Source organism: Magallana gigas, chromosome 6, assembly GCF_963853765.1.
Source record: "Magallana gigas chromosome 6, xbMagGiga1.1, whole genome shotgun sequence".
In the NCBI taxonomy this organism is placed as follows: domain Eukaryota; kingdom Metazoa; phylum Mollusca; class Bivalvia; order Ostreida; family Ostreidae; genus Magallana; species Magallana gigas.
Genome location: NC_088858.1, coordinates 24,412,300 through 24,434,275, shown reverse-complemented (window position 1 = coordinate 24,434,275; position 21,976 = coordinate 24,412,300). Strand labels below are relative to the sequence as shown.

Here is a 21,976-nt window from a genome sequence, read left to right as displayed (position 1 = left end):
TTTCAGTTCTAAGAGGATATCTGAAGCCGATCGAATTCTTTACTCGCATCTTTTATACATTCTCTTGATAAAATGTACACCAATCTTATAATTTAATTTTCCGAAAAATAATACTCCATGAAATGTTGTTATCCAGAGATAATATGATTATAGGCTTACCTAATTTTTTTTTTATTTATTCCGTCCCTATTCCGGCGATTACGGCATGCCTTTACCTGCAGCTAGCCTTTTTCTATCAGTGACATCACTGTTTCCATATAAGGTCATGTCAAAATTCGACAAACTTGTAGACTTTACATTTGTCAATTTGTATCATGTCAGATGTGCTATTGCCGAGCCTGAAGTTACAAACGCAGAAACTACGGATTGAAAGTGTGCAAAGTTGAAGGTTTAATTAACTAATGTAAACAATAAAGTTGCAAAATGTGCATCATGCGAAGGAACTGAGTCAAATCTTACACGTGTTTATGCCCGAGTTTTATAGGTTACACGATCAGAATTACACATATTCATGCTCAGGCTCACACATCAACACGATTGCATATTCGGATTTACAAGTTTACATGTCTGGATTTTTGAACACGATTACCCTCCATACATGGACACATGGGGAATTAGCTCAAGTGGTAGAGCGCTCGCTTAGCATGTGAGAGGTACCGGGATCGATACCCGGATTCTCCACTATATCTTTTAACATAATAAAAATCAAACTTAAATAAACTAAGAAACAGACATGTATAAATCAACGAATGAAAACTTGACAATGAAATTCCAATATTTACATATCCAATTTTTATACCTGGTGATCCATGCAGGACATATATATATATATATATATATATATATATATATATATATTTCTGCAAAGGTCGCCAACTTCATAGCCGCATGAATCGTCAAAGATAGCGTTCTATTGTTTATATATACAACTTTCTTGTAACCTATTAAGTTGTTGAATTAATCATAAAGAGCACGTATTAAAGTAAATAAATTATTCTTAATGTTCATCAGTAAGTTTGATAAAAGAAACAGCCAAGTCTTGTTCATATATGGGAATTTAAATCTAAGGTCATCTTGATTATTTCATGCAGTTCGTGATTTAAGGTTTCGACCGATTGATACACTATAGACGTCCCAGGATAATTATGAAGCACATTTGAAGGATTTTTAATAAAAGTACACATACCTGTGAAAGAAGTGCAATTGAAATAATTGAAAGGGATAATTTCCAAGATAATTTCATTGACACATTATCATCTTTCACACGGAAAATTCACAGGAACGAAAACAGATTGCTTGTGGAAATTTATACCATGTAATGGGAAATATTTACATCTTATCTCCACTCGGAATACACTCGGAATACATCGCGCAATTTTCAACGTTATCATCCGGGCTTGCTGCAATACAAAATCCCCGTAGAAATAACATTTTTAGCATTGTATTGAAATCTGATAAGCTAACAGAGGCGTTTCCACTGAGAAATCTTGGAAAGAAGATGGGTGGATAAGGCGTGTAAAATGCCCATACGGGGTCTGACAGGCTACTGAAAAATTAAAGTATCATTAAGTCTGATGGTTTTTTTTTTAAATCATTTAAAACAATATATATTTAACGAATCATTGATATTTAACCTAAAGGTATGTTCAATACTTGAAATAGGTTAACTCAAACAGGTGTATACGTATCAAAACCTGTAAATACTGTCATTTTTTAGAACTTCAAGGCATTTTCTTTTATAGAGTGGGTCTGTGCTCCATATTTTTCTCATAGTCTAATTAAGGTCTATTGGAAAACAAACCGATTTCAATCGACAAAAACGTGGAGAGATGACCCACTATACTTAAAAATATCATTTTGTATCCCAAAAATTGAACGTTTTGAAAAAATAATACAAGTCCGGTACAAAAACCATTGTTAACCTCCGCTTCGCGTCGGTTGACAATGGTTTCCTCGGGGTGTCAATTTCAACTGTTACCCTCCCAAACAGGCACTATTTATATAATATCAAGCAAGTAAGCAAAATGTGAATCGAGGATATCTTGGGACAGAGTATAGTTCAGTTAGAAACGGATCGTGTTGATTTCAGCCCAGTCGGTTACTATAAAGCTGTGATTAATAAAAGGTTTGCTTGATACATAAAGAAGAAAATACTCAATGAATGTAAATATATTAAATTAAAACCTATTATCCAAGTTGAACGATAATGAATTAAAATTGCCCTTTACTCTCTCTCTCTCTCTCTCTCTCTCTCTCTCTCTCTCTCTCTCTCTCTCTCTCTCTCTCTCTCTCCTCTCTCTCTCTCTCTCTCTCTCTCTCTCTCTCTCTCTCGTGATCATCAATATAAAAATCTGAAAAATTAAAATGCATATAGAATGAATACAGTTTTCGGAAGTTTTCAAAAAAGGTATTGACTGTAAATATTAGCAAGATCAGTTAATATTAATTGTATTGAATAAAATAGAAAATATCATAAATGACCCAACATGCATCTTGTGCGTTCATGTATGTAATTTGTGATTTAAATAAAATATGCATATTGCTTGAACTTTAAAAAATTGTGATTTGTCATGTGTCTTGTTTTATCTACATGTACCAACGCACGTATACAACCCCACATTTGGGGGTTGGGACTCCGGAGCGACATTTGAGGGGACATTCAATTTCTTTTGCAAAAGACATACGTCTTATAGCACTTATAATGGTGAACAATGCAAAAATATAGGCATAAATTGACGGTCAGTCCTTACAAATCTTGTCTCTTGCATACAAACTCATATGTTTACAGAATAATTTGTATTTGGAGAATGACATACAGGTTACTGAAAAATACACACAGAAATAACACATATATACATGTATTATATGAATATTGATACATGTAAAAATAAATTCAAATCAGCAAATGGGACAATGTAGTTCAAATCATTCTGAGGGTGGGCATGTACAAAGCGTTATTATATAAATTAATTACATGTATAGCGAAACTAGTGATATTCACAATGATATTACCGCTTACTAGTAAATAAATGCTAATCGTTTCCTACCTAATAAAACAACATATTACGACATGTAAAATTGGTAGAATAGTTAATGGTCGAATTAGATCTGTATATCAACTTTGAATGTGATTTTTTCACTGTTCCAATTAACGGAGGCGCAATTTCGTTAGATTTTTAACTTTCTCTGTTATCATAAGATTATGGGTAAGATAACCCCCCCCCCCCCCCATTCACTGGGATCGCGCACTCGACTATATGTAGAACATAGCGGAATCAGCCGAGAATTGTCGATGTTTTGTATTGAGCGTAGCGAAGTTCGCCGAGGATTGTCGATCGCCTAACAAGACAAATCCAATCGCAACTTCTCGGGCTTTTTCTGCAGGCTCGGAAAAACACGTGCCTGCCGGAAAGGCCCGAGAAGTTGCGATTGTAACAAGACCTGGGTGGTGCGTCAGCCGGTCACGGACCAGACAAAAACGAAAGTTGATTTTGTTTGCGGTCATATTTTCTTCGAGAGGGTTTTTTCTTTCATAATGCGAGTGATCTGCATTGTGTGAGGTAAATATTTTTTTGTCTAGACTGTCATTAGTGTACATGTTTATATTCAAACTTATAGTTTTGATAAGAGAAAATTATATGAAAATCTGAAACGTTACGCAGGCATTATGCCAAGATTGGAACATCTTATGTTAAATTCAAAAAATGTTTATACATACACGAATCTTTTTTTTTCTTTTTTACAATTGTAAAATGTTGATAAAGCGCTTTAAAAAATAAGCAGCTTTTTTTAGTTTCATTTTGCAACATGACATGACGTGTATGCACCTCACGTTCCGATTGCGCTTGTATAAGTTGTAACCTTTGTCCCACTGACACCGAGCTATATTGTTAAAGATATATATGGTATAATTGGCTTTAAATTCTGTGTATTTACCTCTTAGAGCTGATCCTGTCAATAGAATAAAGTTTATTTGTGAATCATGGACCCATGGAGGACATATCATTAGTTTTAAAAACATAATTGGTAAACGGTGTCGTGAAGAAATCGGTGAAGGCATTGAATTGGATTTATCTCCCTTACACCTGTAACATGTGTGATTGAAATAATTCTTTTTTAAAAATATTTTAACCTGACACCTAAGCTTACTGACATTCATTATAAAATAGAAAAAATCGGGACCAATTTTTTAGCTCTAAAATATCTTGTTTGCAGAAAAACATTTTTAAAACATGGTCAGCATCAACCATGTCATATAATATGACATATTGTAAATAAATAATAAGCTTTAATCGGTATCTTATTTGGGAATTTATTTTTTTTTTAAAGATTTTTTATTGATCAGTTAAATATTGATGAGTTGGGCCACATTTACACCTATTATTGGCATCGAGTCGATCTTTAAAAAAATGTCAAGGGACTGTTCTGTAGAGGCCCCTGCACGTAGGATCGATGGAAGGGGGGGGTGTCGTATATTACAAATATACATAATTTTATATCCATATAATTATCATTATGATGTATATTATAATATTACTGTCAGTATTGTACAACACAAAAACTTATATATATATATATTGTATGTCAGAAAGGATTTATATAGTGTCCTTTACAAAATTTAGATTCTTGAAAATAAAAAAATTTGTGTACATGACAACTAGCTGTCATGTACAAATTTTGATTCTCAGTAATCTAAATTTTGTACATGATAATAGGCAATGCCTGTTACCCAATCCGTTTATGTGATGCACAATAAAAAATGTTTAAATTTAATCCGTGTGTGTGTGTGTAGGGGGGGGGGGGGGGGGGTCTACTCCCACTTTTTCTACCAGCAAACAATTCTATTAAAATGAATTATGTAGGAGTCACACACCCCTTTTTTTAGGAAGCATAATAAGCATTATCGGTGGGATAATAATATACATGTAATTGAAGTGAAATAAACGCAATTAACATTAAACTTGAAGATTGAGGTACCCCCCCCCCCCTCCGATTATGAATTTGAAGATTTGGGAATTAGTTAAGCTTGTTAAGATTAATCGAATGAGTCTGCGCCCTCCCCCCGTAAATGTAAAGCATACCTTTTTCATCTAATGTAGATTAGCGACTTTAAAATCACATTATTGGACAGCGGGTAAATTTTAGAATAGGGAAAGTATAAATGGTAACTTGACATGTTAATGATCGTCAGTCAATATCTGACACATACATCAAGGGGGTCAATACCCTACTCATGGTCAGGGATCCTACGATGTAGGCAAGGCGGTGCTAATCATTTTTGCGATAAGTATATTGAAAAAAAAAACAATGGGAAGAAACATTTATGCTATAGGTTTTCTCTTATAAAGTTTTTTTTTTCTCATAATATTTTGGTTCTACATTGTTAATAGGCTATAACCGGCGTGATAGAAAAGTGGAAACTAACGAGTAAAATTTGTTCAAACTGAATATAACAGTTTTTAGAATTCTAATGGATAGGTTTTAAAAGTGCTTTGTATAAAATCTTTACCGGCATGTATTTAATAAACATTTCAGAAAATAAATTATGAACTAAAACAATGTATCGGATATTTAATTAAATATTTCTGATTACTATTTTCACAGAGTGAGCAGATGATGGAATCAAAAAATGAAGCCCAGCATTCGGTGGAATGTGACCTGTGTCAGCAACCAGTCTCGTTTTTCTGCAGACGGTGCGGGGTCAATCTCTGTGACCCCTGTGTCACCATACATCTACGCGTGAAATCTAAGAACGGCCATGACATTGTAGATTACACCAGCAAGGATGATGACGACACATGCCACTGTGATTCCCATCCCCAAAACGATTGTTCCGCGTACTGCAAAACTTGTGATGCTCCGATATGCATCCTCTGTGTATCAATCAAACACAAATCGCACGAGATGTCCGAGTTGTCCGATAAAATTGAAGAACTTTTAAAAGTTATCGCAAAAGAAAATGATCGACTTCAGTCATCCAAAAATGAATTAGAAAAAAATCTTGAACACACGACGAATATGTTGTCCTCAATATCATCGTTTTACAAACAGCGGAAAGATGAAGTTACAGCACATGGAGAAAAGTGGCACAAACTGATCGAGGAGACCGTGAAGATACTTCACCAGGAACTGGATGACATGCAAAAGGAACACGAGGCTGTACTACAGAAACAAAAGAAAGAGTTTGAAGAAATGATTAGAAGAGTGGATGATATGAACGGGAAAACAGTAAAATTACAGAAATCAAAAAACGTAAAAGAAATGCAGACTTTTGTACCAGTGATTCAGAATCGGAAGAATTTAAATAAGGTCTCTCAGTATTCGTTTCCGACATTTTATGAATGCAAAATAGATCCAAATTATTTACAAACTTATTTCGGATACGTTGAAAAAATGCAGGTAAAAAAAACTTCGCTTTTGGAAAATGAATTCAAAGAAAGGGAGTTACCTGGTAGAACAATATTAGAGGTACCAACAGTCACTTCTGTTATAGACACTGGGTTCCCTGCTAGTGAAACGAATAATCGTCTGTATGACATGGCCGTTACCGACGATAACAAAGTGTGGATGGGAGGACAGAGCAGAGAACTGAAGTTGTTTGATCTCCAGGGACACCTTCAACACACCGTCAGCATTACTACCAGGGGCATTCACTTATGTATGTACAACAAACAAGTAGTGTACAGTGGAACTAAAGACGTGAAAATGATATCCGACACCGACAATGTGGTGACGATGTTCACTACCGGGGACTGGACGCCATACGGCGTCACAAGCGCCGCGTCCGGTGATCTACTGGTCTGTCTCCGTAAAGACGATCAGTCCAAAGTCGTCCGATACAGCAGTACCGGTACCGTGCTCCAGGAAATCCAGTACGACTCGCAGTGTCAACCTCTGTACAAAAACGCGATTTACATTACTGAGAATGTCAACGGGGACATCATTGTAACCGACAGGGAGAAAAAAGCAGTCATTGTTGTCGATAGACTGGGCATATTCCGGTACTCGTACTCGGGTGTTACATTTTCTACGGTAACCACTGATTCTATCGGTCACGTCATTGTTACAGATTATCACGGTGACAAGATTCACATGCTGGACAGAGACGGGAGGTTCCTGAGGTACATCATTCCTGAAGGAGGAATAAATGTACCACGCGGCGTGTGTATCCTTGGTGACGGTGAGATGATGGTGGGAGAGACTAAGACGGGAATCGCCAAAAGAATCAAATACTTAAAAGAATGAGGACACGTCTGTGTTATTTCTCACTCTGTTACAATAACAGTAATGAGTATTTGACATTTATGACTTTGACCTTGACTGTTTGTACAACTATACTGCATAGGTCTAGTATCCATATACAATGGAGTATAAGACTAAACTCATCCTATATTTAGATTGTAAAGCGAAAACCAACCAACCAAAAAAAAACAACCTAATGGCACAAAGCCGCATAATTAATGATAAAATTTATGCATCATTAGATGTTGCGATGTACAAAATATTAAGATTACACAAAATAAAACAATTGAATAATATTACTTGATTTCAGAATTTTTATATTAATGCAAAATGATTTTTTTAATGCAATATCAATCGTACAGTAGATTCACTCTCAGTTCGGTACATGTAATCAAAATTTGATTTAATTTCATCCAACATTTTGTAACTGCAGCAGAAATTAGTACATTACTATGTCTGGAAGTGTTATCGTTGTGTGGTAACGGAGGAGGTAAAGAAATATTTGTTAACCGACATTTAAATGAAGATTATGTATATAGACATTTTATTTCGTTCCAGACAAATAAATGTATACATACATGAAGTATTATATACACAAGCTAAAAGGGCCTTGTAATATGCGAGAATTTCATATTCTTAAATTTTCTGTATAAAAATATTAACTTAGAGTACACAAGAGGTATGATTCCATATAAACAATAAAATGCTTTCTTTGACGATTCATTTGGGATATGAAGGTAGCGACATTGCAGAAAAAATACAATGACCGCTACCTTCATCATAATCCGCATGAATCATCAAAGAAAGCATTTTTATTATTGTTTATATCAACATCTTTCTTTTAACTAATTAATGAATTGATTATGAAAAGTAATTTAAATTCACTAAATTACTGTTAAACTACATGTACATAAGTAGTTTAGCTAAAAGAAAAAGTCAAATCTTTGCTTCTATAACATCATCTTGATTATTTCGTGCAGTCCGTAATTTTTCTTAGGTCGCTGTAGGTTACGACTAATCGATAAACAGGGCGTGTCAATTTCAGGGTTATTTTTGCCATTTGAGAATTGTTCTAGTTCCAAACGAAGGTGTATAATGCTTTTTAAAAAAATGTATTTTTTATATAGGATTCGTATGTGCTGCTTAAATAGTAAATCTCGTCCCGTCGATTTTTACGATTTTTTAATAATATTACAACTATGTATACGTACTTTATACATAGAATCTGCAACAAAACGATGTCGATCATGTACTGTACTGGAAATACAGAAACTGATGTACATAAATTAGTGGAAAATAACGTTTTTGCCCGTGGCAACACAAGTATGGAGTAAGAATAATCTATAAAAGTGATCAGTGGTATACGAAAGATAATTTAATCAAATATATATTGTGCAACTAAGGTGATTGTACCGATTGTCTATACAATGTTTTTAATTAGAATTCAAACGATTTCTTGGGTGTATTTATCCTCTAAAAGAATACAGTATACAGTAAGAATAATCTATAAAAGTGATCAGTGGTATACGAAAGATAATTTAATCAAATATATATTGTGCAACTAAGGTGATTGTACCGATTGTCTATACAATGTTTTTAATTAGAATTCAAACGATTTCTTGGGTGTATTTATCCTCTAAAAGAATACAGTATACAGTAAGAATAATCTATAAAAGTGATCAGTGGTATACGAAAGATAATTTAATCAAATATATATTGTGCAACTAAGGTGATTGTACCGATTGTCTATACAATGTTTTTAATTAGAATTCAAACGATTTCTTGGGTGTATTTATCCTCTAAAAGAATACAGTATAAAGATCCCGAAATGTCGCACCACAAAATCTTTATTAAGCTAATTAATTAAAACGAGAAATAAAAAAAAATTATACTCCAGTGTTGATTTGGTTTTCAGAGTTAGTCATCCGCCGCAGGTGTACAAATATTAAGTTGTCAAATTTATTTTTAATCATTTCATTTCAATTAATTTGTTTCCGCCTTCAAATTAGTATCAACAGAAAAGTATTCCTTCATTAAAATTTAATAGAAGGGGAATTAGCTCAAGTGGTAGAGCGCTCGCTTAGCATGTGAGAGGTACCGGGATCGATACCCGGATTCTCCAATCACTTTTTTTCCCTCCGTCAACTGATTACACTTTTGGCTTTAGTAAAGGACCCTCTTAGATTAATGGGTTTTTTTCGAACTTTGAGAATATTTTATGGCATAAAGATATGCGTTTTCATGTAATTTATTTCAATTTTTACATCGGTATTAAGTACCATTTTTTAAAACAGGAAACACCATAAAAAAAAAAATTCCAAAAATTAGCAATCGTCTTTAGTTAACTTTTTCAAATGGGAAAACCCTAAGCAAACATTTTACAATATTTCAAATACTTTAGATTAGTCTGAACTTTCAAGTTCAGTTAAGATAAAAAAAAAATTAATTAAAAATTATGATATGTACTGTACATTGAATTTTTCCCTACATGATTATTTCTGTTACTTAACGCTGTTGTAGCTTGTCAATCATCGTGACGTCAATGGGCCTACAGCTGTGCGCTGCAGGTGTTGTTCAGGTGTCAAACTTATTTAAAATTACATGCTATTATCCATTTAATTATCTCACGTTTCAGATTGAAACATACAGCTTGGATTGTCATCATGCAATTCTTTTGTATTTTTTAAAATTTATTTTGTATCATTTCAGATAAATTTTCTTTGAAATAGCATGCGCAGATCTAGAGTGGGGGAGGGGATCGATGGGGGATCAGACCCCTCTCCCCCTTTAAAAATTCAATTTTTTAAAGTGTACATACTAATATTTCCGAAAATATGCCTTCTCACAATCATAGATATTCCTTTGACACCCCACTCCCTCCTGGAAAAAAATTCTGGATCCGCGCATGAAAAGAATGATTTCATTCTGAAGAAAAAAAAAAAAAAAAACTAGCGCGGTAATGCTTCGTGGACAGTTCTCGTAAGGTTAGCAATTAAAGTTTATATTTATGATTAACTTACCGATCGATACAGTCTACAAATAGGATTTGTATTTTGATTAATTTTTCAAATAAACCACTCAACAAGAAATTGAAATAAAAACACATGGGATAAAAATTTGAGACGTCGTTAAAGCTACTATTGCTTTTACAAATATTTAACACTGTTGAAATAAAAAAAAACTCGATAACATATTTCTTTACAAATAACACAAAGTTTAAATTGAAATTCATCAAATGATTTTTAAACCGACATAACAATTTAACACAAAACATAACGACAAAATAAAGTTTATGTAAATCGAAGTGTATATGAACAAGGAAGCATACAGATATTACAGATAGATAAAATGATTCCCAGGTAGTAATTACTTATCTCATGGTCAGACACTTTCTTCTATTATTAATGCCTTCGTTCTGAATTTTTACCTAAGGGGAATTAGCTCAAGTGGTAGAGCGCTCGCTTAGCATGTGAGAGGTACCGGGATCGATACCCGGATTCTCCAGTGATTTTTATTGAAAGAAAACAGATACTCAATGCAGTGATTAGATAAATTATTTTTTATTGAGGTAGCGCTTAAACTGCATTCTTATGGTCTTTCGTCCTTAGCGAAAAACTCTACTATTATTCTATCTTTTTCACTTTTCTTATTATACTTTTATCAGTTAATATATTCTTGGTAATATGTTTCAATTTTCATTAAAAAAAATCTTCAATAGTTCAAACCTCTTTCATATACCAATCTTTGATAAGTACATATTTACATGCAATTTTTCTGTTTGAATTGTACCACAAAGGAATATTTAAAATATCTTTGGTACTGAATAAGCCATTGATCATAGTCCAATCCACACTTTGCAAAAGTTGTTCCCCTTTGCGGGGTCAACCCAAAGGTCATAAGGGAAAAACAACTTTTCCCTTCTTTATGCAACCAAATATTTGGGCGTCCGGTAAAGAAATCTCTTGGAATTTAATTTATTCCTTCGATGTGTGGGTTTTCCCAACTTGGGGCAATCAAAATTCACAGCGGAAACGGATTTCTAATGTCAAATGACGAAGTTACAGCCCTCTAAACTACAAAGGCTACTGTGAGATATATATATGGGTTTTTCTCCAAAGATGGCGGCAAAGGGACATTACTTTGGTGAAGTGTGGATTGGTCTATTTTCTTAGTAAAGCAAAGCCAAGAATTAAAAACAATCTGCCAAAAATATTATTTCTTTAAACAGCCATACCAAATAGAAAATCATCACTAAAATCACAAAAAGTTTTTTTTGCAAAGTCATTACCATTAATTGCTAAAAAAGAAGTCCATCCATGGTTTGTAACCTTGAGTTAATTTCTGAATCCATGAACATTTAAGAGATGACCTAAAGTATTAGTAATGTTAACCATCTTTAAACCACCTTTTAAAAAGTCGAAAAGTCGAAAGTCGAAACTTCTCTTTTAACTTTGTCACACTTTGATTTCCAAATAAATAAGGCCATTTCAAGTTTTTTCTTTGTTTAGCGTCCACTCAAAACTCAAAAACCTATCTTTCTATCAGGAAAAAAACACAAACCTAAGAAAAAACCCACAACTTCAACAAAATAAAATTTGTTATATATTTTGAAGTATTTTCTTCATTTTGTAACAAAAATACAAATATAACAAATACCTACTATATGATTTCCATTTTGAATGTTGTTATATTTGATTTCTGTTTATATTACGTGATTGATTGATATTAAAAAAAGAAGCATTACTTTCCTGGCAGGAAAATAAATATTTTGTATTATTTAAAATTTGATATCTTTGTTACGGGATCGAATTCAGCATTGTAATTTACAATATAAAAGTACTTTTATGTTAAACAAAAATATGCTCTTTTCCCATCATTCAAAATTGATGAAATTATAGCGTGTATAGCTTTAAAGATAACATAGACTCGTAAACAGCAGATAATTCTTGTACTAAAAACACAAACTTTAAAACTAACGCGAATCTTTAAAATAAATCATAAAATAATAAAATATTTCAAAATGCTAAAAAAAAATACAGTAGTCGATATAGAACTCAAAAACATATTAGTTATTTGCCAATTAAAATTTCAAACTGAAATTTATGAATGACATTCTGCTTTTAAACATCAGCCCGATAAATTCACGCTTGTGTCAATCAAAGTTTAAAAAGAAAAAATCAAGGAAGAAGACATGTGTCCCTCAGGTGTCAACAAAGTTCGTTTCCTCTATAAAACCAAAATAATTAATCATCTCATAGTCAAACAACTTGTTTAATCACAAATAACCTTACTTAACTAGTATGAAGGGGAATTAGCTCAAGTGGTAGAGCGCTCGCTTAGCATGTGAGAGGTACCGGGATCGATACCCGGATTCTCCAATTTTTGATAATTTCCTAGATTCATCCTACCTGAATATTGCTTAGAACCACGAAGCGGTTAAAAAAATCACCTATCCCACATGTTGGTATATTCGTAAAACATGGGTTCAAATTAAGGAATAGTATTGATATAGAGATATTATTTCTTTAGAAATACTTTATAACTTTACTGTAGTTCTATAATTTTCTACAACAACAATTAAACTTTGGAATACTCGAAAAATTTAAGCAAATACGATGTGTGTTAGTTTATATATTTTTTTAAATTATCATTACCATTCAACAAGGGTTTCATAGGGAAAAATATGTTTAATATGTAATGATTCTTTCCTAGATTAATAATATGTTGATGTTCTGGCTTGTTATACTTTTAACTATCAATTCAACTATCATTTGAACTCGATCGAATGGTGTTCGTAAACTTTTTAAAAAGAAATGTATTTGTTAAATTTGATAAGCAATCCCAAAACTACTTAATGCACTGTAAAAAAAAAAAGACTTTTAATTATATCAAATGTTTCAATTTCTCATTTTAATAAAATGCTGAAAACTTAATGAAAAACATTAGGCCTTTTTATTTTTAACCATGTTGTACCATACTGTTGTTGGATATGGAATCCTGAATTCAACTGTACAAAAATGTTTTGTCCTTCAACATAAATGTTAAAGAATTTTTTTGGGGGTGAGGGTATTAAAACGTATTCTACTCCAAGTAAATCAAAAGAAGTTGAGCCCTAATCAGGTTTCCAACGTGAATGATGAAATATTTCATTAGAATTGTTTGGGGGGGAACCAATCCATACAATTTTTATTTTTAAGCTGTTTACCTTCAAACCTGAAAGACGTGAAAAAAGATTAAAGTATTTTAAAAGAGCCGTAATTAGTGATTTTGGTGAACCATCTGAGTGAAGTATCATCTGCATACTGAGAAATCTTAAGTTCATTGCCGTTGATAATTATACCTGTAATATCAAAGTTTTGTTATGTGAGAATAGCTAGAATTAAACTGCATTTCAAAATGTCAATCATCGTCGGAAACCTTGGTTGATTCCCCGTTGTTCCCCTCTTTATCATTAGTGAGTCACTTCATTCCAAGTCCCTCGTTCTTTTGAATAAATGATACCTGATAAACTAATTTTTGATTGGTTGCTCAGAAAGAACTTGTACAATCAGCAAAGATGCTTTTAGTTCACGTTCTCTATACAATCAAAAATGGCGATTTCTAAACGATTCGGAATAAGCAAGAATATCAAACTGTTGAACATCCACCCATTTAGTATAATAGTTTACAATTCGCTTTTTACATGTATATTACTTGATTGATTGAAATTAAAAAAGAAGCATTACTTACCTGGCAGGAAAATCAATATTTTGTATTATTTAAAATTTGATATCTTATGTTAGTTAAGTGATCGAATTTAGCATTGTAAATTACAGCATAAATGTACTTTTATAAATTCATAAAAATATGCTTTTTCCCGTCATTCAAAATTGACACAGTCATATTATAGCGTGTAAAGCTCCAATCATAACATAGACTCGTAAACAGCACTTTATATCTAACGCGAATCTTTAAAATATTATAATTGATAACATTTTGCAGAATGCTCGATGCATTAAAGCCTAGGTGTGCTGTTTTATTTATTTTTTTCTTAAAATTTACCATCCAACCAGAAATTCAAAACAAGTAGCATGAGACATAAACTAGAAACTAAGTTAAAACCAATTTTGCTTATACATGTAAATGCATGTTTTTTGTTATAATATTATTCAACATCATAAATAAATCAAAAAAAATAAAGTATTCGAAATAGAACTCAAAAACATATTTGTTTATTTGCCATTCAAAATTTCAAACTGAAATTCATGAATGACATTCTACTTTTAAACATCCGCACGATAAATATAAGCTTGTGTCAATCAAAGTTGAAAACTCAAGGAAGAAGGCAGGTGTCCCTCAGGTGTCAACAAAATTCGTTTCCTCTATAAAACCAAGATAATTACTCACCTGATAGTCAAACAACTTGTTTAATCAGAAATAACTCTAAATATATAGAAAGAAGGGGAATTAGCTCAAGTGGTAGAGCGCTCGCTTAGCATGTGAGAGGTACCGGGATCGATACCCGGATTCTCCAAATTTTTAAAATAATTTATTAGATTCATTCTACCCGAGTTTTGCTCAGAACCACGAAGCGGTTTATAAAAAAAAGTCATCTGTCCTATTTGTTGGTATATTCGTAAACCATGGATTCAAATCAAGGAGTCATATTCATAAAAAAAATTTTTTTTAGAAATAATTTATAAATTAACTATAATTCTATATTTTTCTACAACAACATTTGAACTTGGAAATACTTAAAAAATGTAAGCAAATGCGATGTGAGATAATATATATATATATATATATATATATATATATATATATATATATATATATATATATATATATATATATATATATATATATATATTTATATATATATATATATATATATATATATATATATATATATATATATATATATATATATATATATATATATATATATATTTTTTTTTTAATTTTAAATTATCATTACCATTCATGATCAACAAGGGTTTCATAAAAAAACTGTGCTTAATATGTAACGATTCTTAGGTTATTAAAAATATGTTGACGTTCTGGCTTGCTATGTATACATAAATTGATACAGCTATCAATTCAAATTGAACTCGATCGTACGGTGTTCGTAAATTTTTAATTTTTCAAAAGAAATGCATTAATTTTGTCAAATTTAAAACAGAATCCAAAAACTACTCCATGTACTGTAAAAAAAAAAAACCTGTAATTTAATCAAATGTTTCAATTTCTCATTATAATAAAATGTTGAAAACTAATGAAAAAAAATTACCATTCAACAAGAAATTCAAAACAAGTAGCGTGTGACAAAAACTAGAAACTAATTCGAAGCTAATTTTACCTTTCATTGTACATGTATGTTATAATATGATTCCACATCGTAAATAAAAAAATTATGAATAATATGTATTCGATATAAAACCCAAGAATATATTTGTTTGAGGTTTTTGTTGTTGTTTTTTTTTTTTTGCCATTCAAAATTTCAAATTAAAATTTATGAATGAAATTCTACTTTTAAGCGTCAGCACGAAAAGTGCAAGCTTGTGTCAATCAAAGTAAAAAAAACTCAAGGAAGAAGGCAGGTGTCCCTCAGGTGACAACAAAGTTCGTTTCCTCTTTAAAACCAAGATAATTACTCATCTCATAGTCAAACAACTTGTTTAGTCAGAAATAACTCTAAATATATAGAACGAAGGGGAATTAGCTCAAGTGGTAGAGCGCTCGCTTAGCATGTGAGAGGTACCGGGATCGATACCCGGATTCTCCAAATTTTTATAATTTCTTTTATTTATCCTTCCCGAATTTTACTAAGAACCGCAAAGCGGTTTATGAAGAAGTGTAATTTGTCCCATGTGTAAGTATATTCGTAAACCATGGGTTCAAATTAAGGTGGAATAACACACCTGGAAAAAGTCACTCATATTAACAGAACATTATTTGATAATAAAAGATAAAATGATATATAAATGGACATACATCAAATAAGCGAAAAAATTTCAGTTTGGGGATAAAAAATGAATAATTATTTCAGTAAGTAACAACAAAAGCCCTTGCGGGATTCGAACTCGGGATTTACAGTTCACAAGTCCAACACTTAATTCACTCGGCTATGGTGTAAGTTACATGTTGCAGTCGATAAAATCTTTTTAATAAAACAATATGTCGTTTCTATCAGCGGTCAGCCATTTTGTGATTATGTGTTATTCAACCTTAAGGAGTCATATTCATATAGAAATATTCTTTCTGTTTGAAATAAACTAACTACGAATGTAATTCTATATTGTACGACCACAACAATTAAACTTTGGAATACTCGAAAAAAGGTATGCAATTGTGATGTATAATTTTGTAATATTTTTTTTTTAAATTATCATAATCATTTAACAAGGGATTCATAATAAGGAAAACTATGCTCAGTATGGAATGATTCTGGTGTTAAATAAAAAATGTGTTGGTGTTCTGGCTTGTTTTACATACATTTAACTTATTAATTCAACGTACATCATTTGAACTCGATCGTATTGTGTTCATTAACTTTTGCAAAAGAAATGAATTTGTCAAATTGAATACAGAATCAAATAAAAAAAAAACAACTTAATTCACTATATAAGAAGACCTAAAATTTTATAATATGATTCAATTTCTCATTTTCATAAGATGCTAAAAATTTCATGAGAAACATTATTCATTTTTAACCATGTTGTATGAGACGTTTGTCTTGAACCCAACCGTACAAAAATATATCTGTTCTTCAACGTGAATTTCAAAGTAATTCAAATGGGGGCAATAAAACATACAGAGGCAGTGCAGTACATGTATATTTCACAAGCATCAAAGCTTGGTGTGTAAAAAAGCTTGACATGGATGCTGAATCAACTATTACCTGATAGGTTAGAAATTTTTTTAGAAAAGCATATTAACAAAAGCTATATTTTTTTTTAACTTCTACGAAATTTTACAAGTGTTCTGTATTCCTGTCGGATGGATACAAAGCTAATACAAACAAATCACAAACTGTATATAACGATTTCATTGAAATGCAGTATCGAGTTTACAATATAAAAAGTGAGTGCGAATTGACTGGTGTCGGTGAAAGAATAACGTAGTTGAGATAACATCACTCAATGTTTTTAACTTATTCTTAGCAATCCAGTAAGTCGCAATGTCCATTCAGTGAGAAAAAAAATACTACCCATTACACCTAACAAGGTGCAGCTTACATTGTCCGTTATCGGTAACGTTATTAAAGACAGCTTTTTCAAAGTCATTGGGCACTAACAGGTATCTAGTTAGTTTATACTTTAATTAACATGGATTTTTTCTTACGTAGAAGCATGCAATAATATAGCAAGACACATTCACAATTCACAAAAATCTAAGTGTTCAAAAGGAGGAATTCGGGCTTCGACCTACTTAATATCTAATTCTTTTTTTATATTTCTGGTTTAAGTTTGTTTATGTACAACAACAAAAATACATATAACTGGGTCGGCACTTAAATCACGATTGTCTGACTGCTCGCTTATTTTGTCCTCATGCAGGAAAAACTTAATATACATCACCATCGATGTCATAGGATGATCGCCTGCATATATATATATATATATATATATATATATATATATATATATATATATATATATATATATATATATATATATACAGAAACTCTGTAAGTATCATATTTGCTTAATTAATTTTAATAAAACGGAACTCATATTAAAAATATCTAAAGAATGCGGAAAAAAAATAAGTAGTTTCAAAAATTTAGATGGCGTTGTCCACGCCAGTAGTGTCTTTCACGGCCCAGCACTTTGTGGAGTGCGGCACTGAAGAATGTGAGGGGAACTACCTGTTCTACTGCAATTCCTGTGAACGTCCAATGTGCAGTCTGTGCAGAGACGAACATCTGAAGAGTTCTAAAACAGATTACCACGATGTCGTGTGTCACAAACATCGCAAAAGACAACAGCTTCCTGTAGAAAAATGCAAGATCCACCCATCCAAGGATTTGGGTATCCTGTGTGAGGAATTCAATGTCCCGTTATGTTCCAAATGTTCCACTATGCCAAGTCATCGCGGACATACATTTGTTGATCTGGAGGAAAAGTATGCTGAAAATTGTCATACATGTCAAGAAACAATCCTTAAAATTTGTCAATACTTCATTCCAGAATCACAAAATTTACAAAAGAAAACAAACGATGACGTGCCAGAGGTAAAGTCAGTTTTGGATGGGATAAGATCGTTAATGAGGGTAGAAGCTACAGCCCTAAAAGATATGGTAGACGAAGTAACATCAGAAAAAATTGATCATGTGAATGAAATAGAAGAGTCTTTAACAGAATTTTTGAAAAGCCAAGACGGGATATATTCTGATTACATTTCATATCTGAACAAACTTATCAAAGAGTTTCGATGCTTCTTGTCATTGTCTGAATATAAAAACAACCCGCTGATTTTCTCCATTTCGGAAGCGCTAAAAATCAAACCCATTCCAGATACATCAAAACCAGTCGTGCCCAAGTTTACTGCTGGTCAATACACCAAGGATGACATTGTCAAACTACTTGGAAGAATAGATGTCCCAAACATTGAACCGGAGAATAGAAAAATACACACCATTGAAACTCTCGGCAGACAGTCGAAGCCTACAGAGAGACAGGACAGAAAGACATCTGAAGTAAAACAAACACCGCTGTCTTCTGTCAAAAAGGTCGGGGAATTCATTATACCCGGTGTTCGAGTAGCATTTCACGTATCACCGGATAAATCGGGCAGACTCTGGGTCAGTGACTTGAGTGAAAATCTTGTTCAAACCGATGCAATGGGGAATCAGATACAGAAGATTCAAACCAGTGGCGGATTTGGCTATCATTCAGTTACACAGGAAGGGAATCTGATTTATGCAGACAGATACAACCAAGTCATTAATACAGTAACGCTAGCTTTTGAAATCGTCGAGTTCATCAATACAGGAAAATGGACGCCACTCAGCATACACTCTTCCAACATCAACGGGGACATACTGGTGGGGCTGAGAAAGGACGGAAATGCAAAAGTCGCCAGGTATAACAAGACAGGAGAAGAAATAAAGATCATAGCTATAGAGAGAAGCGAGGAAGGACAGGAACTGTACGATTTCCCATACTACATCACAGAAAACATCACTGGTGACGTCTGTACATCTGATATTAACAGGCGTGCAGTAGTGGTGGTGACTAACGCGGGACAATACAGATTTTCCTACACAGGCCAGAAGTTAAGATTCATTCCATATGGACTCTGTACAGATACTCTTGGTAACATCCTGGTATGTGATGGTTACAGCAAAACAGTTCATCTGCTGGATCAGGACGGTCATTTTCTGTCTCTGATTCTCACAGAACAACAAGGGGTATGCCATCCTTTCTGTGTGTGCGTGGTTGATGAGAGCAAGCTCCATTTGTGTCAAGACAACACCGTTGTAGTGTACAAATTTCTTCAGTGAAAGGTTCAGTAGTACAGACTGCTGCATTTAATGAAACGTGTGTAGAACTGCAATTATATTCAAAACGAAGAAATGATACAACAACTATTTATACTTAAAGTGAAGACATTTTGCAACTAAACTACGAAATGCCTGCACTAGAGTTACTCTTAACGCCTTTGGTATTTTCAACAGGTGTGGGATGAAGTCTGTTAACTATTACTGCATTTTAACTGATAAGTAATAATTATTAATCTGGAATTTATTAAAAACTTACTTTTATTTTCGATAAACTACCCATGAATAACAAAAATGAGATCAAGGTGGTGGACACGCTTTGGTGAATCAAAGTCAGTTGTACATGTATATATAGAGGTTGTAACAAAATATATACTTTCAATGATGTACTGTTGAACAATGTAAACGTCATTAATCCACGTGTTTAAAATTTCACGATTTTCTGTGTTAGTGCTGTTTACGACTCCTTTAATTTCACAGACAATCGATTTCTTATAGAATGATTAATCGTGATTTAACCCAAAACATCTGATGAGTAATGAACATGCAAACATGCATTTACATAATTTTTCTTTGCATGCAGTCACGTTAAGTTACTCTCTTAAACCCGTTAAACGCTACGAGGAAAAGAATTAAAGTATTTTGTCGAATTTAGTACGCACTTACGTACTGGTGTGTAATGCGTATCTGACAATTTGAACTGCTCATCATGAACACACATGTACCGATCGCAGAAAAACATGGGTGTACAGGAGTCTTTGAATATATTAAATAAAATGTGCCTATTTGTTTCTTGAACGGGCGAGCTAAGCCGAGCTTAGTTTTTATATAAAGAGCTCTCTAGATGATGCTCAGAAACAAGGTCACTTTAAGAACGCGGACTAATAAACATCGGGACGAGTTCACCATGCGGGCAGATACCTTGGATCGGACAACTATACAAATGAATATGCATGCACTGTGTTTAGACAAGTTGCTGTCCTTTAAAAAAGGACTGCAATACGTGGACCATTTGCATGTGTTTCCATCGAAAACGTGAAAGCCTTAAAATTCAATAGTTAAATTTTAATCTCAGAATTTAAAGGGTTCATACTTCTAAAATAATTTTGATCTATATTAATGAAGATTGCATGTATATTATCAGGCATTCGGCGAATTCTACTATTTGCGCACACATTACGCTTTGCACTACTTTGTTAACTATGCAGTGACAGCTTTGTGTAAATCTTTTTCATATTTTGATGCATTTTTCTTGAGATTTAAACTTTTATACAGTGACATAATTATTCAATCATGTATTATATACAGTCACATAATTATTCAATCATACTTAAATGCTTAAATAATTTTAATCGGGAAGTACTCTAGCCTCGCCATCTATAAAAGTAAAGTTCAGCTACATGTGTACTCGGAAAACAACAAAACATTGCAAATTAAAGCTATTTGATGCATGTTGTAGTTTCGGCATGATATTACCTTATTTCATAATACTGACAGTGTATATCACATGCCGATCATTCCTTTAAAAGGAATACTTTGTTTCAGTAATGTTTACCGACAACTTTACAATTACAGCGCCTTTAAACTTACATGTGCATATGGCATGGAATCCCGATCCCGATTTAAATAAACCTGTGCTAGCCTGGTTCCCTGAGCTACCCATTAAGCACAGGAACCAGGCTAGCTCATGCGCAGACTGAATTTTCCCCATAGCATCCGGTTTAACCTCGCTTATATATTTTCAATTACATGTTTTTTAACCATTGACACCTCTAAAAAACAAATGAATTGGTGAACAATAAATGGGGAGGTTGTATTAGAAGGGGGAGGTTTGACCCCCTTCTTATTTTCAAAATAAGGTTTTTTTTAAACTTACAAGTCTAAAACTTATTTGGAACAGTGTTAAAAATTATAGTGAAAATTTTTAACATAAAAAAAAACAAACTTTAGATAAGAAATACGACACACTATTCCCCACCCCGTTTTGAAATGATTCATGCATTTGTGCGATTGAGGGTTGATTGAGGGTTGATAATTAATACGATATATAATGCAAAAAATTGGAAATATTTCCAGCTAACTGCTACAATAAACTGCATACGGAACAAACAATCAAAAGCCAAAAAAATGTTGTTAATTTTCAGTCACCTGCAACAAAAGAATTGTGGCCATGCATATAAACATACTTTCAATTTCGGTTTAGATTTTCATCCATGTTTTCACCTATAAATATCCAGTCAATTGATATTT

The 21,976-nt window shown here is 32.8% G+C and overlaps 2 protein-coding genes and 6 non-coding genes across 8 annotated transcripts; all 8 read left to right on the top strand.

Annotated features, from left to right (window-relative positions):
• The first annotated feature begins 608 nt into the window (after positions 1 to 608).
• Positions 609 to 681, top strand: Trnaa-agc (transfer RNA alanine (anticodon AGC)). Its single transcript has one exon. It is a non-coding gene; the product is annotated as a tRNA-Ala (tRNA).
• A 2,740-nt stretch (positions 682 to 3,421) lies between these two features.
• LOC117689526 (E3 ubiquitin-protein ligase TRIM71-like) lies at positions 3,422 to 7,397 on the top strand. The gene is made up of 2 exons (XM_066088121.1): positions 3,422 to 3,560; positions 5,605 to 7,397. Exon 2 carries the CDS (start codon positions 5,614 to 5,616, stop codon positions 7,243 to 7,245), a length of 1,632 nt encoding a protein of 543 aa, XP_065944193.1. The 5' UTR covers positions 3,422 to 3,560; positions 5,605 to 5,613; the 3' UTR covers positions 7,246 to 7,397.
• Positions 7,398 to 9,291: 1,894 nt separating this feature from the next.
• Positions 9,292 to 9,364, top strand: Trnaa-agc (transfer RNA alanine (anticodon AGC)). Its single transcript has one exon. It is a non-coding gene; the product is annotated as a tRNA-Ala (tRNA).
• A 1,309-nt stretch (positions 9,365 to 10,673) lies between these two features.
• Trnaa-agc (transfer RNA alanine (anticodon AGC)) lies at positions 10,674 to 10,746 on the top strand. The gene has a single exon. It is a non-coding gene; the product is annotated as a tRNA-Ala (tRNA).
• Positions 10,747 to 12,547: 1,801 nt separating this feature from the next.
• Trnaa-agc (transfer RNA alanine (anticodon AGC)) lies at positions 12,548 to 12,620 on the top strand. The gene has a single exon. It is a non-coding gene; the product is annotated as a tRNA-Ala (tRNA).
• A 2,062-nt stretch (positions 12,621 to 14,682) lies between these two features.
• Trnaa-agc (transfer RNA alanine (anticodon AGC)) lies at positions 14,683 to 14,755 on the top strand. Its single transcript has one exon. It is a non-coding gene; the product is annotated as a tRNA-Ala (tRNA).
• A 1,178-nt stretch (positions 14,756 to 15,933) lies between these two features.
• Positions 15,934 to 16,006, top strand: Trnaa-agc (transfer RNA alanine (anticodon AGC)). Its single transcript has one exon. It is a non-coding gene; the product is annotated as a tRNA-Ala (tRNA).
• A 2,004-nt stretch (positions 16,007 to 18,010) lies between these two features.
• LOC136276352 (uncharacterized) lies at positions 18,011 to 19,729 on the top strand. The gene has a single exon (XM_066088225.1). It carries the CDS (start codon positions 18,011 to 18,013, stop codon positions 19,727 to 19,729), a length of 1,719 nt encoding a protein of 572 aa, XP_065944297.1.
• The last annotated feature ends 2,247 nt before the right edge of the window (positions 19,730 to 21,976 follow it).